General features: G+C 43.4%; 1 protein-coding gene across 2 annotated transcripts in view; it reads left to right on the top strand.

The window, feature by feature from the left end:
• Window positions 1–17,764, top strand: part of pex7 (peroxisomal biogenesis factor 7) — a 76,097-nt gene that overhangs the window by 26,827 nt on the left and 31,506 nt on the right. For both annotated transcript variants that reach the window (XM_055635922.1, XM_055635921.1), the window contains exons 6-7: window positions 15,888–15,994; window positions 16,116–16,229. In XM_055635922.1, coding sequence (XP_055491897.1) covers window positions 15,888–15,994; window positions 16,116–16,229 — 221 coding nt within the window. The remainder of the gene's footprint in view (window positions 1–15,887; window positions 15,995–16,115; window positions 16,230–17,764) is intronic.

Genomic DNA, 17,764 nt, shown 5'->3' with positions numbered 1-17,764 from the left:
GGAGCTATTTATGTTGTTATTGTTAATAAATACCTTTCTGTTTCTTGTGAAAGCAGATCCATTGGTTGATTACGATAACACTTCCTCCCTCAAGAACTTCGGCAGTGAGTGAAATAAAACTGTTACACGGTTTGAAATCACAGACCTTTGAAATCTTCACGTAGTCACTCACGTGACTCCGAAGTAAAATAGTAAGATTAAACGAGTACTTACCAGTGCGAAGTTTGATCTGTATTTTATGAGGAGTTACGATGAGGGATTACGTGCCCTCCGCTCCCACCCTCATTACATAGATCAAACTAGTAAACTGATGTCTCCTTAATCTTTACTATGTTTACTTCAAATATTGTGTCTATCTGTGATTCCACACCGCTGCTTCGAAGTATGCCGCACCTGCGCACTGAGCGGGTTCTTCACGTAATCCCTCATCGTAACTCCTCATAAAATACAGATCAAACTTCGCACTGGTAAGTACTCGTTTAATCTTACTATTAATATCAAAAAGCAACAGAGGATAGAAATACTGAGCAGATCATGCAGCATTCTGTAGAGCAGGGGTTGGCAACCTATGGCCTCTGGGTGGATGCGGCCCGTAGCCCGAAATCATCTGGCCCGCAGGCGTATTTTTTTCCCCCATAATCAACCGGCCTGCACTTCCTTCATCTCCGGTACCTCCCGGGCCCATGGCTGCGGCGCCCAGGCGTGGTGACGCAAGGTGGCCCGCGCTGGGAGCCGCAATGGCGGTGCCGCTGAGCGCAGACAGAAACGTCACCCATTCCTTCTCTCCAGAATCACTTCCTGTCCCGCTGAGTTACTCCAGCATTTTGTGTCTATTCACAAGTACCAGTGGAGGCGTTGTATGGAATTATATAACTGGTTTGGACTGATGGTGGGATGGGAAAGATAGAGTGTCTGTTGGCCATATGCTTTCTGTAAGAGCAATCGATGACATTGATGTTTCAAGTCGTTGACCCTTCATTGGAAGTTGCAGAGAGAGTATGAGGTAGAGAGACTCGATCTCTGTCATTGGGTTAAAACCAGGACCGTCAATGCTTTCTAAGCCATCTAGTTAATAGATAACATGGTTATTGAATTAAAAACAATAACAATATATTTGAACAGTAGCTGAATCGAGCTGTTGCTGGAAATCTGAATCAAAAGAGAGTGCAGAGAGACCCAAGAAATGACTAAACATCGGTGGAGAGAGAAAGACTGAGTTAATGTGGATGAACGCATTGGATCTGGCTAGACAAGGCACTACAGGTGCACAACCTTTTATCCGAAAGCCTTGGGACCAGACACTTGTCGGATTTCGGACATTTTCGGATTTCTGAATGGAAGATTTTTAGCGTAGATTAGGTAGGTAGCGCGGGCGGCTTGAAAAGTCTGGAGCGACTGCCTCCTCCCCGGAGACCGGGGAATCATTGTAAATCATTGCATAAATGTTAGTCAGTTAGTTTGGAGGGATTTTATGTGGTGGTGGTGGGGTGGGAGAAACTTTAGGGGGAAACTTTAATTCTTAGTCCCCTAACTGGTCGGCGACTCCCAACATCGCGGAGCTGGGGGCTCCGTCCGGTCGCGGGCGGCGTCGGTTGTAGCTCCGACCCCGGCAACTCTACCCCTGGCTGCGAGGCGCTCCAAATCCAGCGCCGCCCGCGGCCCCAGCTCCGCGAATGTTGGGAGAAGGCGGCCTCCGCGCCCTGGAGCTTACCGCACAGCGACCCGGTAAGGCATTGCCCGCTCCCCGCTGGTATCCCAGCGCTGCGACGCCGCCGACTCCCAACATTTGCGGAGCTGGGGTGGGGGGCGTCCGGCCGCGGGCGGCGGTGGATTTGGAGCGCCTCGCAGCCAGGGGTAGAGTTGCCGGGGTCGGAGCTACAACCGGCGCCGCCCGCAGCCCCAGCTGTATGTTGAGCGGCCACAGCGCTGCGGAGCTTACTGCACGGCGACCCGGTAAGGCATTGACCGCTCCCCGTCTCTCCGACCAGGTAGGGGACTAAAATTAAAGTTTACCCCTTCAACCCCCCCTTCACATAAAAGCCCTCCAAACTAACTGACTAACATTTAAGCAATGATTTACAGATGTTTAAGTGTCTCCCCGGTCTCCGGGGAGGAGGCAGCCGCTACAGTAGTACAGACCTGGGTTGACCGTGGGTCGTTTCGGGTCAAGTTTGGCGCCAAACGCGAGCTTTGGTGTGCCGATGACATCCTGGAAAAAATGGCCGGTTTTCGGAGGTTTTCGGTTTCCGGAACACCGTATAAAAGGTTGTGCACCTGTAATATGAAAAGCAGGTTATTCTGAAATGATTTAATTCAATATTGAGGCCACACCACTTCGATATGCCCAGACAGGAAATAAGTGCTGTTCCTGTTATGTTACACATCGAAAGCTTGAGGAATAGGAACTGATCTTTTATCTAGGCAGGATAAAGGCCTCTACACTCAAAATTCAATTGACTTGATGGTGAATAACAAATGTAAGTTGCTAAATCTCACAACTTTGCTTTTGGGATGCATTGCTTGGCTTATACCACATGATGGCGCCAGGTTTGCAGAGTTGCTGTTTCAGAAACAAATATCTATCTCAAATGTGCATTCTTTGTTTCAGCCAAATATTTTTGTGAGTATGAACAAGCTTTAGATTATCCATCTGTCAGGCTTCTCTGAAGTGTTTTTGAAGAACAAAATATTAATTGTTATGAGTTTGTTAAAAATTAATCATACAAACATAGACATAGAAAATAGGTGCAGGAGAAGGCCATTCGGCCCTTCGAGCCTGCACCGCCATTCATTGCAATCATGGCTGATCGCCCCCAATCAATAACCCTTGATTCCACTAGCCCTTAGAGCTCTATCTAACTCTCTTAAATCCATCCAGTGATTTGGCCTCCACTGTCCTCTGTGGCAGGGAATTCCACAAATTCACAACTATCTGGGTGAAAAAGTTTTTTTCTCACCTCAGTCTTAAATGGCCTCCCCTTTATTCTAAGACTGTGGCCCCTGGTTCTGGACTCACCCAACATTGGGAACATTTTTCCTGCGTCTAGCTTGTCCAGTCCTTTTATAATTGTATATGTTTCAATTAGCCCCCCCCCCCCGCATCCTTCTAAACTCCAGTGAATACAAGCATACAAGAATACAATCAACCTCATATTTGCTTTGATTTCTTGAAAGGAAAGGATGATTAATTGAATATGGATTTTAAGGCATTTGAAATTCTTCTGCAAAGTCAGGGTTTTCCAATGACGTATATAAGTGTGATAAACATAAGGTTCTCTGCAACTCTAACTTCCTTTAAACTTTTGGAATTTAAATATATTTTAGAAATAAAATATTTAGGGGGGCATAGTGATGCAGCGGTAGAGTCGCTGCCTTACAGCGTTTGCTGTACGTTCTCCCCGTGACCACATGGGTTTTTCTCCGAGATCTTTGGTTTCCTCCCACACTCCAAAGATGTACAGGTTTGTAAGTTAGTTGGCTTGGTATAAATGTAAATTGTCCCTATTGTGTATAGGATAGTGTTAATGTGCGAGGATCGGCCTGTTCCCGCGCTGTCTCTCTAAACTAAACGAAACAAAATACTTTTTGGCAAAAATATGTGGCCTGACAAATTGTCCATAGATTGAAAACGTATAGATCTCCTTGATTAGAGGTAATGTAAATTAAATTGTGCATGGTGCAAGTGGATCTTGGATGTACTGGAGATTACGTATATTATAACTGAGGCCACTCTAAATCGGTGCATCCTTGTGGGAAGTATCTCCTGCCAGCCCTCCCAAACCCCAACAATTATATCTTTAGCTTTCGTATTGAACTCCAGCAGTCCTTCAAAGCACACTTTCATGATTTCCTTAATGCTTCTAAATCGCAAAACGGTCATCCTTCCTAATATTCACAAAGGCTTCAAATACCCTTTTCGATCCGTCTGAAGAAGGGTTTCGGCCCGAAACGTTGCCTATTTCCTTTGCTCCATAGATGCTGCTGCACCCGCTGAGTTTCTCCAGCTTTTTTGTCTACCTTCAATTTTCCAGCATCTGCAGTTCCTTCTTAAACCCTTCTCGATCTCCCCTTTCTCTTATTCCCCATTCTCGAATAGTGAAAGGCCTGGATAGAGTGGAAGTGGAGAAGATGTTTCCACTAGTGCGAGAGTCCAGGACCAGAGAGCATAGTCTCAGAGTAAAAGGAAGTATCTTTAGAAAGGAGATGAGGAGGAATTTCTAGCCAAATCAATGGATATTTTTAAGGTGGAGATTGATAGATGCTTGATTAATACGGGTGTCAGGGGTTATGGGGAGAAGGCAGGATAATGGGGTTGAGAAGGAAAGGTAGATCACCTATGATTGAATGGCGGAGTAGATTTGATGAACTGAATGGCCTAATTCTGCTCCTAGAACTGATGAACTTATGAACTCTTCTATTATTCTTTTGCCCTACTGATGATAAAACTCTAGCCCAATGGTTATTGGATTAGACTAGACTTTGTTTTAGACTTTAGCGATGCATTGTGGAAACTGGTCATTGGGCCCATTGAATCCATGTCGACCAGTGATCACCCCGAAAACCAGCACTATCCGACACACTAGGGATAATTTACAATATTTACCAAAGCCAATTAACCTACAAACCTGCACGTCTCTGGAGTGTGGGAGGAAACTGGAGCACCCATGTGGTCACAAATTCCATACAAACAGCACCTGTTATCAGGATTGAGCCCAGGTCTCTGGCGCTGTAAAACAGCAACTCTACCACTGCAACATTTGGATGTTTTTCTACAATGATGTATTAGACCTTGAGATCTTTTCCAGCAGTTTTGCATCTGAGGATTATCTACCCATATTTTATTGTAATTTCCCAATGCTTTATTTTTCAAATCTGATTGAATGTGAGAAGGTATCACGTTACATGGTACAAATTTATTGTATGTATATTTATGGAAGTTATTGGACAGAAATAGTCCAGCAGTATTAATGAATTTCCTACATATTCTGCACCATCTATTAATTGCCGCTGATAATACGAGTTAGTAGTTAATATCACTTGTTGTTGTGGGCGGCGCGACCGACGTCGCAGCGGCCTCTGCAGTCTGTCTGTGTTTTTTTTTTTTTGTCCCGTTAAGGGTATAGTTTGTAGTGGGCTTTTAAATGTGTATGTGTGGGGGGAACTTTAAAATCTCTTCCCTGCACGGAGACCCGACTTTTTCTCTGTCGGGTCTCCGTTGTCGTTGGGGCCTAGCACCGTGGAGCGGCCTCCAACCAGAACGACCTGGGGGCTCAAGTCACGGAGCCTGCGGAGCTGCGGACCTACCATCGTGGAGCTGCCCGGCTTCGGAGCGTGGAGAGCTGTGGTGGCGCGCGGCTGCGACCCGACTCCGGTGGATGGTGACACCGGGAGCTCGCGAGTCCCCGCTGGGAGACCGCTTTGCGGGGCACCGACAACGGCGACTTCTCCCGCTCGAATTGCGGGGTTGAGAGTGACCTGTAGCAGGGCCTTACATCGCCCGGCGCGGCTTTAAATTGCCGCGGACTTGTTAGCGCCCGCCGGGGGCTCCAACATCAATACACGGAGCAGGGCCCTACATCGCCCGGCGTGGCTTTAAATGGCTGCAGACTTGCTAGCGCCCGCCGGGGGCTTTGACTTTGACGTCGGGAGAAGAATGGAGTGCAGGGGAGAGACAAGACTTTGCCTTCCATCACAGTGAGGAGATTCACTGTGATGGATGTTTGTGTAAATTGTGTTGGTGTGTGTCTTGGTTCTTTTCTTGTATGACTGCAGAAACCAAATTTCGTTTGAACCTCATGTGAGGGTCAAATGACAAATAAATGGTATTGTATTGTATTATTGTATTGTAACTGGGGTAGACTATTGGACAATTTTAGACAAATCTGACTGGAACTGTACGTGTTATGGTGATTTTACGAATAAGGGGTAGGCCATTTAGGACTGAGATGAGGAAAAACTTTCACCCAGAGAGTTGTGTATCTGTTGAATTCTCTGCCACAGAAGGTAGTGGAGGCCAATTCACTGGATGTTTTCAAGAAAGAGTTAGATTTAGCTCTTAGGGCTACATGAATCAATGGCTATGGGGAGAAAGCAGGAATGGCATACTGATTTTTGGATGATCAACCATGATCATATAGAATGGCGCTGATGGCTTGGGGCCGAATGGCCTACTCCTGCACCTATTATCTGTGGTTCTATGTTTAAAAAATAATAATCATCCTCTTGTCACAGTTTATGGTATTATTTATTAATGAAGAGGAGACAAAGGTGTGGATGTGCGGCTTAAGGGCTTGATTGTAACATGACCTGTAACTGCCTGCCCCTTAATCCATTGTGCACTGTGGAAAAACATATGTTATAAAGATATAGTTGAACTCTGAGTGGCATCAAAGCTGAGGATACAGGAGAATTGTCTTTGCAAATTGTCTGAGTTTGCCCCAGGTCATGAATTTCACTCCCATCTGCTTTTCATCATGCTCCTGATGTTGTACCTTTTCTATTGGTTTCAGTTTCAGCTTTCACGCTTTGTTAAATAGATTCTGTAAACTGCTTAATCTAAAATATCACGAGTAATGGTTTAATTCTGTGTTGGTGTGATGAATGAATTAGTAACGATCAACCCTAGTTCTAAGTTTTTTTCCCCTTATTAATTAATCATTCGAAATAGGTGATACTCAGTAAATTTAATTTCAGCTACTGTTCGAACATGGACTTGTCTGGTGTTAATGTTGATTTATTAAAACAATCTTCCAAAGTCAAGCTGCATGGGGTTTTTTTAAGACACAGAGTGATGGGAGTAACCCAGCAGGTCAGACAGGAACTGTGGAGAAAATGGACAGGTGATGTTTCAGGTCAGGACACTTCTTCAGACTCTTGAAAGGTGAGGTTTTGGGTTGAACCCTTTTCTTATTTTATTTTTTGCATGGTTTTCAAACAAGGCTTGACCACCAGAAACTACACCTTCATATGGTTATCGATTATTGTCTATCTGAGGCCAAGCTATGAATCCAGTCCTGAAGATGGGTCCCAACCTGAAAACGTCTGTACATTTCACTCCACAGTTGTTGCCTGACCTGCTGACTTCCTGCATTTGCTTTTTGCACAAACTTCCAGCATCTGCAGTCCCTTGTGTCTCACAGAGCCATAGAGTTATACAGCATGGAAACGGGCCCTTTGGCCCAACTTGCCCATGCCAACTAAGATGCCCCAACTTCACTAGAGACAATAAATGGGTGCCGTTTTGCGTCGATACCCACGTCTAAAGAAGGGTCTCGACCCAAAATGTCACCCATGCCTCTCTCCAGAGATGCTGCCTGTCCTGCTTAGTTATTCCAGCATTTTGTGTCTATCTTCGGTTAAACCAGCATCTGTAGTTCCATGGTAGACACAAAATGCTGGAGTAACTAAGCAGGACAGGCAGCATCTCAGGAGAATAGGAATGGGTGACCTTTCGGGTTGAGACTCTTGTCTACCTTCGATTTAAACCAGCATCTGCAGTTCTTTCCTACACGACTGTAGTTCTATCCCACACATGCTCCATCTACATATCCCACCTGTTCATATTTGGCCTATTTCCCTCTAAACCTTTCTTATCCATGTACCTGTCCAAAAGTCTTTTAAATGTTGTTATAGTATCTGCCTCAACAAACTCCTCTGACAGCTCATGCCATATACCCACCACCCTCTGTGTGGAAAAAGTTGCTCAGTTATAGGGGACCTGCAGACTGCCCTGGCTGGAGCAAGTGGATCTGAAGAACGATCCTGTCTCCAAATGATACCCATCCATGTTATCCAAGGATGTTGCCTGACCTGCTGAGTTACTACCCACCCATGTTATCCAAGGATGTTGCCTGACCCGCTGAGTTACTCCAGCATTTTGTGTCTTTTGTTGGTATGTTAACATTGCTGTTCCTTGTTCTACTGAGTAACCTATTTGGTAGTCCACTCGTTTTTTAGCCTGCAGCTGTCGAAGCTACGTGTGTTCTGTTGGTATGAAATATATCTACCTTTTTTTATACGTGCTTAAAAAAATTATGTCGAATTGCGTCTGTAAGTTCTGAGGATCATCACAATTTCCATCTGACATTTGAATCAGTGACCGCGCTTAAGGGAATAATATTATTCCCTTAAGCATAGTATTAATCCATTTGTAAATCTGTTTTCCATTCACAGCCTGACGCCTGTTTAAAGTCTGTTTCAATGCTCACGATTTTCTCTTTTGAATTTCACCTGAAGAATATGGTAGAAGAATGAAATTTGAAAGAGACTTCTCTCCTTAAATATCTTTTACTTTGTGTCTGGTCACGTTCAATTTTTCCAACACCCTGACGTTTCATCTAATGAAATAGCTTCAAATACAAAAGTGCCTGCATGTCACTCAAAATATGTTTATTATGCAGAAAGTTAAGGGCCTGTCCCACTTTCACGACCTAATTCACGACCTTTGCCGAGTTTGCCCTTGACTCGTACTCGCAGCATGGTTGTCACGAGGTCGTAGGTAGGTCGTAGGTAGGTCGTGATGCTAGTTGTAGGTACTCGTGGCATCAAGTAGGTTGGGGCGTTTTTCTAGCCTGATGAAAAATGTCCACGAGTAAAAAAGGTTGTGAATTAGGTTGTGAAAGTGGGACAGGCCCTTTGCCTTTTGCAGCTTTATGTGTATCATGCCATTTTGCTCAGCAATAAATATTTGCAGGAAGGAACTACAGTTGGTGGTTTATACCGACACACTAGCAGCAATTTACAGTGGCCAATTAACCCAGTAACCTGCATATCTTTGTGGTGTGCGAAGAAACCAGAGCAACCAGCAGAACATGCAAACTCCACACAGCACCCGAGGTAAGGATTGAACCTTGCTTGCTGGCGTTGTGGAGCAGCAGCTCTACCAGCTGCGCCATGTTGCAGCCCATGTTTTTATGTACTTGTGAACCAGAATCCTGTAGTAGTAATAAACATCATGGTCCAGGGCAGACGGGCTACAAATGTTCCGCCCCACTGGATAGCAGAACAAGCAGGACGACTTGAAAAATAAAATGACAGGTTTAACTTGAGATGAAGCACGTGGGATTATTATAAATGATACCAAAATATGGTGACTTGTGCATGTGTGATATCTGCAAAAAGAATTTCACTGTGCAGTGCACTTAGACTTAGACTTAGTTCCTCCCACACTGAGTGCGTTGCACAGCAAGCTTTTGCCATTCTGTTCGGTTATGTGCGACGTCTTCCACCATTTGCGTCCCGGGCTTCCAAATCCTTCTGGAATGTTCGCCTCCATGTGAGTTTTGATCGGCCTCTTTTCCTTCTTCCGTCAGGTTGCCATGTCATTGCTATCTTAGGTGCACATTCTGGTGACATTCTGAGTACGTCCTGCAGTGCGTACGTGACAATAAAACATCATTGATCCATATTCGTTAAATGAAAATGAATGTACTGACACTTTCTGATAGACCACAACTAATTAGGCTTTGCTGGATAACTTAAATCTTTGAGATTATAATGATAGTGCTTGCACAATAAAAAAAAGTTAATTTTGAAATGTCTTCACTAAATGGGACATTAGATCCATTCCCATCCACCCAGTGCCAACACGTGTGGATGGGCTGAAGTTAACATTTGTGCAGTGTCTCTGCTACAATGCTGCCTGTTGCTCTTTGACCTTTTGCATTTCGTTAGATATATAAATTAAAGTCATAGTTACTCTGAGGACACAAAATGCTGGAGTTACTCAGTGGGTCAGCCAGCATCTCTAGAGAACACGGATGGATACCGTTTTGGGTCGAGACCTTTCAGACAGAACAGGCAACAGTCTGAAGAAGGGCACTGACCTGAAACGTCACCTATCTATATGCTCCAGAGACCCTTTGAGTTACTCCACCACTCTGTGTTCTTTTGACTAAACCAGCAATTGCAGTTTACGCTCATAGTTATCGTGAATCTGTTTCTTGGATTCTCCCTTACCAGCGCTTACCTCCATTATAGCAATAACATCATCATTGCATCAATAAATCACCCTCCTTCAGTTTGAATTGCCTTCTATTGAAAATCAAGAATATCCTTCAGTATTTTCTGATAATGGCAAGTTCTAAAATGCATTCTGCCAATGCCCTCCCCCTCCTTGATTGTTTACCAGCATGTAAATGGTTAAAAAGCAGATTGGAGTACTGCCGTGTTCGTTATTGCACCACTTGGACTAAATTGATCATTGGTTCAGCTTTGACAATGTGTGTGGTGTATTTTTTCTCCTCACAGCTACAATCAAAGCTGCCACCAGTAGCTTTTCATAACAAGTGCACATCTTGCAGCACATGTAGGCATATGTTAAATTATTGTTTCCAGATGAAACCTAGGTGAAAAGCTGTTTTCCCAGAATATTTGTTTTCTTGAGATATCTGATAAATGCACTGTTAGGAGCTGTAAGCCCCTGTCAGTTGATTGGACCCTCAAATATTTTGTACTCCTTTATAAATTAGCATTTCTTAATCTCGTTGACAATCTTGTGATATAGATGACGTGTTCACATATCTGAAAGAGCAATAGAGGAGGGGAGAAGTTTAAACTGGATAAACATTGTGAAACAATGGAAGGAATAACAAATTTCACCCTGCGGATTAGATTCATTTCAGGACCTTTATTTACTGTATAGCCATGCCAAGGAAGTTGATCTACAACTGCAGCTCTCTTGAATGTACAATGCTGCCAAGCTCCCTCTGAATTGGTGATAAAGATCTCATACGCAATGTAGCCTTGACAAATGCAACATGTACGCACCAATGAGCAACATAATGATGTCAGACGTGTAGATGGGATAGCATCCAAGGGATGACACTCGGTTTCACTGCGCAGGTTAAAAGATTGATGTGTGAAAAAGTACAAGAAAGGTGGGACCTATGATTGGACTTTTGCGGGTTAATCCCAAACTCTGAGAAGGAAGTGCAGCTGCTGGTTATTACCAAAGATAGACACAAAGTTCTGGAGTAACTCGGCTAGTCAGGCAGCATCAGTGGAGAAAAAGGTTTTGGCTTGGAACCCTTCATCAGACTTCAGATTGAAGAAGTGTTCTGACCTGAAATATCACCTATCCATTCTGTCCAGAGATGCTGCCCATTTGAAGAGTTACTTCAGCACTTTGTGTTTATCTTTAATCTCTAACTTTGTTGTTTTCTGTTTCTAAAGTAATTTATCTTGTATTGGTTCCTTCAATTCTCACTCTATCACAAAATGTCACCAACATTTTGTTTTCACTATCCTCATAAATGGATCTTGCCTTGGCCTGAATGAATTGTCAAACCTCTTGGCAATTTATCACCAAACTAATATCTATCCTTTTGTGTTTGATCTGTTACCACATCCAGAGATTTACAGAAGCAAAATCCTAACAGGAGTTTTGTACACTTTAGCACTGATAGAAAACTATCTTTTAAGTGTTCAGTGATGGGATAATTTGATAGTACATTGGAGAAACCTAAAGCCAGGCAGTGTCAGAGTCCTTTGATGAGCTGCCCGTTAAATATTTACAGTCCACTGTCCCTATCCTATTCCCCCAGAGATGCTGCCTGACCTGCTGAATTATTCCAGCACCTTGTATAAACCAGCATCTGCACTTCCTTGTCTTTACATTTTATCTGTCCATTTTCTCAGTTCTGACATTGGCCATAGATATAAAACACAGACTGATTCTTCATCTGCATTTGCTATCTAGACCTGCTGTGTTTTTTCAGCATTTCCTATTTCTATTTGAGATTTCCAACATCTGCAGTTGTATTTGGTTTGACATTTAGGAAGTTTGTTTTAGGTATTAGAGAGGGATTGGCTAGGGTTAGAATAGGAATATCTCAAGGGTGAAACCAGATATGGCAAAGATAGACACAAAACACTGGAGCAACTCAGTGGGACAGGCAGCATCTCTGGAGAGAAGTGACGTTTCAGGTCGAGACCCTTCTTCAAATGACCCAAAACGTCACCAATTCCTTCTCTCCAGAGATGCTGCCTGTCCTGCTGAGTTACTCCAGCACATTGTGTCTATCAAAGGTTTCAGTGAGATCCATATATTGAATGGTGGGGCAGACTTAAGAGAGCAAGTCATCAACTATTATGGACATGTATGTTCGTTTAATCTATTGTAATTGATCTGCTGAAGAATTACTTGTATTTCTTATTAAACTTCACGGGTTTCAGAGGAATTTCGCATCACCTTCTTAGGAGATCAGTGTGTTTCAGAAGGAACTGTGTAAGAGGGAAATTGAAGGGAGGAAAATGGTACATTTAGAGTGAATTGCGACATCATGATATCTAGGACAGGGACAAGGGTGAGAGCAAATAGATATTATGTAAAACCAATGCCAAATATTTAACTTTGTCATTTTTTCCACATCAGTTTTTAAATGGTAGCCTCACAAAGAGGCAGTACTGGATGCAGTATATTATTGTTCGATATTTTAAAGTACCTTCACGATGATGGTAGATTAGCATAAACCCATACAACCGTTTCAAATTAATAGGTAGGAAAGAACTGCAGATGTTGGTTTAAATTGAAGGTAGAAACAAAATGCTGGAGTAACTCAGCAGGACAGGCAGCATCTCTGGAGAGAAGGAATGGTTGACGTTTTGGGTCGAGACCCTTCTTCAAACGACCCAAAACGTCACTCATTCATTCTCTCCAAAGATGCTGCCTGTCCCGCTCAGTTACCCCAGCTTTTTGTGTCTATCTTCGGTTTAAACCAGCATCTGCAGTTCCTTACATGAGTTAATATGGCAATTAAATATACTTGCGTTCAAATTAAGCTTAATTGTCTGTGTGATGGAGTGCTATTGGTAAATCCATTGGACATGTCCAACCAAATAGACAAATTCTTGATTGATAGGCACATTCTTGATTAGAACCGGTGTCAAGGGTTATGGTGAGAAGGCAGGAAAATTGAATTAGGAGACAGAGATCGGCCATGATTGAATGGCGGAGTAGACTCGATGGGCCAAATGGTCTAATTCTGCTCCTATAACTTGTGAACAAAAAAGAAAAACTGAGCCAAAATGATCACAGTTCGAAATGGGTATTCCATTACAGGCAGAAAGAGTGAGCTACCAAAAGTTAGAAAATTTAATACTGAGTTGTAAAGGTGAGATATAAACATCTCTTGCCCAGAGTAGGCGAATCGAGGGCCAGAGGACATCCTCCATAATGTTTGGGACAAAGTCCCATCATTTATTTATTTGCCTCTGTACTCCACAATTTGAGATTTGTAATAGAAAAAATAACACGTGGTTAAAGTGCACATCACCATGTAGAAATTACAGCGGTGTTTATACATAGACCCCAATTTCAGGGCACCATAATATTTGGGACACAGCAATGTTATGTAAATGAAAGTAGTCACGTTTAGTATTTTGTTGCATAAAGGTCGTGCTCAACTGGGTTCAGATCGGGTGATTGACTTGGCCTCTCAAGAATTGACCATTTTTTAGCTTTGAAAAACTCCTTTGTTGCTTTAGCAGTATGTTTGGGATCATTGTCTTGCTGTGGAATAAACCACCAGCCAATAAGTTTTAATAATAATAATAATAATATATTTTATTGTCATTGCACATAAGAGCAACGAGATTTGGTATGCAGCTTCCATCCGATGTCATAACATAAATAACTAATAAAATTTAGATTTAGATACCCCGAGAACATGGATTGTAAAAAGAACTGTAAAATAGTCAAAACTGTTCAACAGACTAAAGTGCAGATGTGTCTGTGCGACGTGACCATCCGAAGGAGACAGTCCAGGGGGGATGGGGGGCACTCAGCAGGGCCGGTTCAGAGCCACTATAGCTCTGGGAATGAAGCTGTTCCTGAGTCTGGAGGTTCGGGCGTAGAAGGCCTTGTAACGTCTGCCGGAGGGAAGTAGTTTGAACAGTCCATTACAAGGGTGTGAGGAGTCTTTATGGATGCTGACGGCCTTCCTGAGGCACCGTGTGTGGTAGATGCCCTCCAAGGCTGGTAGCTGTGTCCCAATAATCCTCTGCGCTCTGTGGACGACGCGCTGAAGAGCTCTCCTCTCCATGCAGCTGAGATACCACACAGAGATGCCATACGTTAATATGCTCTCTGTGGTGCAGCGGTAGAAGGTTGTCAGCAGCTGTTGGGGCAGACCAGTCTTTTTTAATGTCCTCAGGAAGAACAGTCGTTGCTGTGCCTTCTTGACCAGCGCAGCGGTGTTGGTGGACCATGTGAGGTCCTCTGAAATGTGAGTGCCCAGAAACTTAAAGCTGGACACTCTCTCCACACTGTCCCCGTAGATGGAGATTGGGGCGTATTCTCCATTATGGGACCTCCAGAAGTCAATAATCAGCTCCTTGGTCTTGGAGGTGTTTAAACTTGAGCAGATAGGATGTGTCTATATACTTCAGAATTCATTTTGCTACTACCATCAGCAGCCAAACATGCCCAGGCCATAACACCCCCACCACTATGTTTCACAGATGAGGTGATATACTTTGGATCTTGGGCAGTTCCTTCTCTCCTCCATACTTTGCTCTTGCCATCACTCTGATATAAGTTAATCTTCATCTCATCTGTCCACAAGACCTATTTCCAGAAGTGTGGTTGCTCTTTTAAGTATTTCTTGGCAAACTGTAACCCGGCCATCCTATTTTTGCAGCTAACCAGCGGTTTGCATCTTTCAGTGTAGCCTCTCTATTTCTGTTCATGAAGTCTTCTGCGAACAATGATCATTGACAAATCCACATCTGACTCCTGAAGAGTGTTTCTGATCTGTCGGACAGGTGTTTGGGATTTTTTCTTTATTATCAAGAGAATTCTTCTGTCATCAGCTGTGGAGGTCTTATATTTAAACAAATGTCCTTTTTTTCCCCATTACCCATTCCTCCCATTGCTGCCTAAAACTAGCATGTTGTCTCTCTACCCGAGTGCTGAGAAGGATCCCAGAACTGAAATGACAACTGTTTCTCTTCTTGCAGACTGGGCGTAATCTGTATGTTTCCAGCATGTCCTGTCTTTATTTGAGATTTCCAGCATCTGTAGTTGTAAGATTCTCAGAATCAGTAATTCTTGTTGAAAAATTCCAAGTCAGACTTGTTTTTCTTGGTATGAATGTAGAATTTATCAGCTGTAGTGCTATCACTATTTGCACAGACATCTTCTGCACTTTACTTTTGTTTGTTTATCCTGTTCAGTGCCACCCACGAGAATACATGGGTCATAGCCAAATAGTGAAGAAAAAATTAACAGTGAACAGGTTAAGGATGAGTTTAAAGATGTTGCCATTGGGAATGGCAATTCTTCAAATGCTTCAAACTTGTCCCTCCCCAGTCATGCCTCCTCCCTGCTCCCATCAGGCAGAAGGTACAGAGGTTTGAGAGCACTCACCATCAGACTCAGGAATAGCTTCTTTCCTCAGTTATCGGGCTTCTGAACGGTACTTCAATAGCTACTGTACTGCCCAATATCACCTCTACCTCATTGCAAATATTGGACTTTGTGCATGTAACCGTTGCACTAAAATGCTGTGAACTATATTCTACACTATGTTGACCCTTTGCTCTACCTATTGTTCTTTGGTTTGACCTGAGTGTATGGATGGTATTATCTGATCTGATTGGATAGCATGCAAACAAAGCTTTTTGCTGTACCTCGGTACAAGTGCCAATAATAAACCTGAACCTAAATCTAATTTTGATTTGATTGGAAGTAAAATGAAAAAACACTGTATATTTGTATATTTTGTAAGGCAGAGATTGACAGAGTCTTGATTAGTTTGAATGTCAGGGGTTAAGGCAGGAGAATGGGGTGGAGAGAGAAAGATAGATCAGCCATGATTGAATGGCAGAATAAACTTGATGGGCAGAATGACCTAATTCTCCCATAATTTATGAATTTATAATCTTAGGTGATCATACTCTCCGAATCTGGGATATAAATACAGGAGGAGCCAGAATAATAATTCCAGCTCACCAAGCAGAGATCTTGACCTGTGACTGGAATAAATATGATCAGGTAAGATTGTAGAGTTCATTTAATTAAATAAACCAATTGTACTTTGCTAGTTGCCAAAATTGTTAGTCAAGATAGCAATGTAAAATTGGTCTAAAGAATATGAATATTCTGTTTAACCCAGAACTTGATTGTTACTGGAGCAGTTGATTGCACTTTACGGTGTTGGGACCTCAGAAATATCCGGCAGCCAGTACATCACCTTGCTGGCCATTCCTATGCCATACGAAGAGTCAAAGTAAGTACATTTATTTTTGTTCTGCATACTCGGGTGAACCACGATAAGTTGTCACTGATGAATGAATTTTCTACGGGTGTTTTTTAATTTAATTATGTGTACAGTGATTTGAGAATCAGCAGTTAAAGAGATTTGGATTATTTGAATGTAGACAAAAATGCTGGAGAATCTCAGCTGGTGAGGCAGCATCAATGGAGGAATAGGTGACGTTTCGGGTCGAGACCCTATTTGAAGGGTATGATGCTGATATTATGACTTGTTTTCTCATTGCAGATTGTCACCCGTTTCCATTTTGTAAACATTAAAGGGCCTGTCCCACGAGCATGCGACTCCATGCGGCAAGTGCGACCTAACATGGTCGCTTGAGCCATACGTCCTCGCGGGGCTGGTCCCACTTCGATCGCCGGAGCCGTATGGAGTTGTGCGGAGCTGGTCCCGACATCACGCTGGGCTCCGAAAAATTCCGCGTGGTAACGGCCTGCCGGTCTGCAGCCGCCTCGACACCTTACGCACCGCCTCGACGGGCGTGCGCAGCGTCTCGACGCAGTACACAGCGTCTTGACGTCTTACGTCACGCGCGAACTTCCCGCGGGCTTCGCTCGAACTTCACGTCACTCACTCGACCTCCGCGCGGCCCCCGCTTCCGGTTTGGTTGCGCTCGCCGCGTGCAGGCGCATGCTGGTGGGACCGGCCCTGTACGGGGATCACTGCTTTAGACTATTATTTTGAAATTATACACACGAACAGAAAGAGTTTTACTGGAAGCAAATATCCCGCATACAGTGCCCTCCATAATGTTTGGGACAAAGACCCATCATTTCTTTATTTGCTTCTGTACTCCACAATTTGAGATTTGTGATAGAAAAAAATCACATGTGCTTAAAGTGCACATTGTCAGATTTTATTAAATAAATGATGGGTCTTTGGCCCAAACACTATGGAGGCCATTGTAACTCTCCACAGATGCTTATTGACCTGTTGAGTTCTTCCAGCATTATTATTTTTTCCAGGTGCCAACATCTGCAGTCTCTTTTGATCTCCTTTTGCGAACAATGGTTATATATTTTATAGTTAGAAACATAGAAAATAGGTGCAGGAGTAGGCCATTCGGCCCTTCGAGCCTGCACCTCCATTCAATATGATCATGGCTGATCATCCAACTCAGTATCCAGTACCTGCCTTCTCTCCATACCCTCTGATCCCCTTAGCCACAAGGGCCACATCTAACTCCCTCTTAAATATAGCCAATGAACTGGCCTCGACTACCCTCTGCGGCAGAGAGTTCCAGAGATTCACCACTCTCTGTGTGAAAAAAGTTCTTCTCATCTCAGTTTTAAAGGATTTCCCCCTTATCCTTAAGCTGTGACCCCTTGTCCTGGACTTCCCCAACATCGGGAGCAATCTTCCTGCATCTAGCCTGTCCAACCCCTTAAGAATTTTGTAAGTTTCTATAAGATCCCCTCTCAATCTCCTAAATTCTAGAGAGTATAAACCAAGTCTATCCAGTCTTTCTTCATAAGACAGTCCTGACATCC

The sequence above is a fragment of the Leucoraja erinacea genome, chromosome 5 (assembly GCF_028641065.1).
Source record: "Leucoraja erinacea ecotype New England chromosome 5, Leri_hhj_1, whole genome shotgun sequence".
NCBI classification, from domain to species: domain Eukaryota; kingdom Metazoa; phylum Chordata; class Chondrichthyes; order Rajiformes; family Rajidae; genus Leucoraja; species Leucoraja erinaceus.
This window is presented reverse-complemented; position numbering and strand designations above follow the sequence as displayed.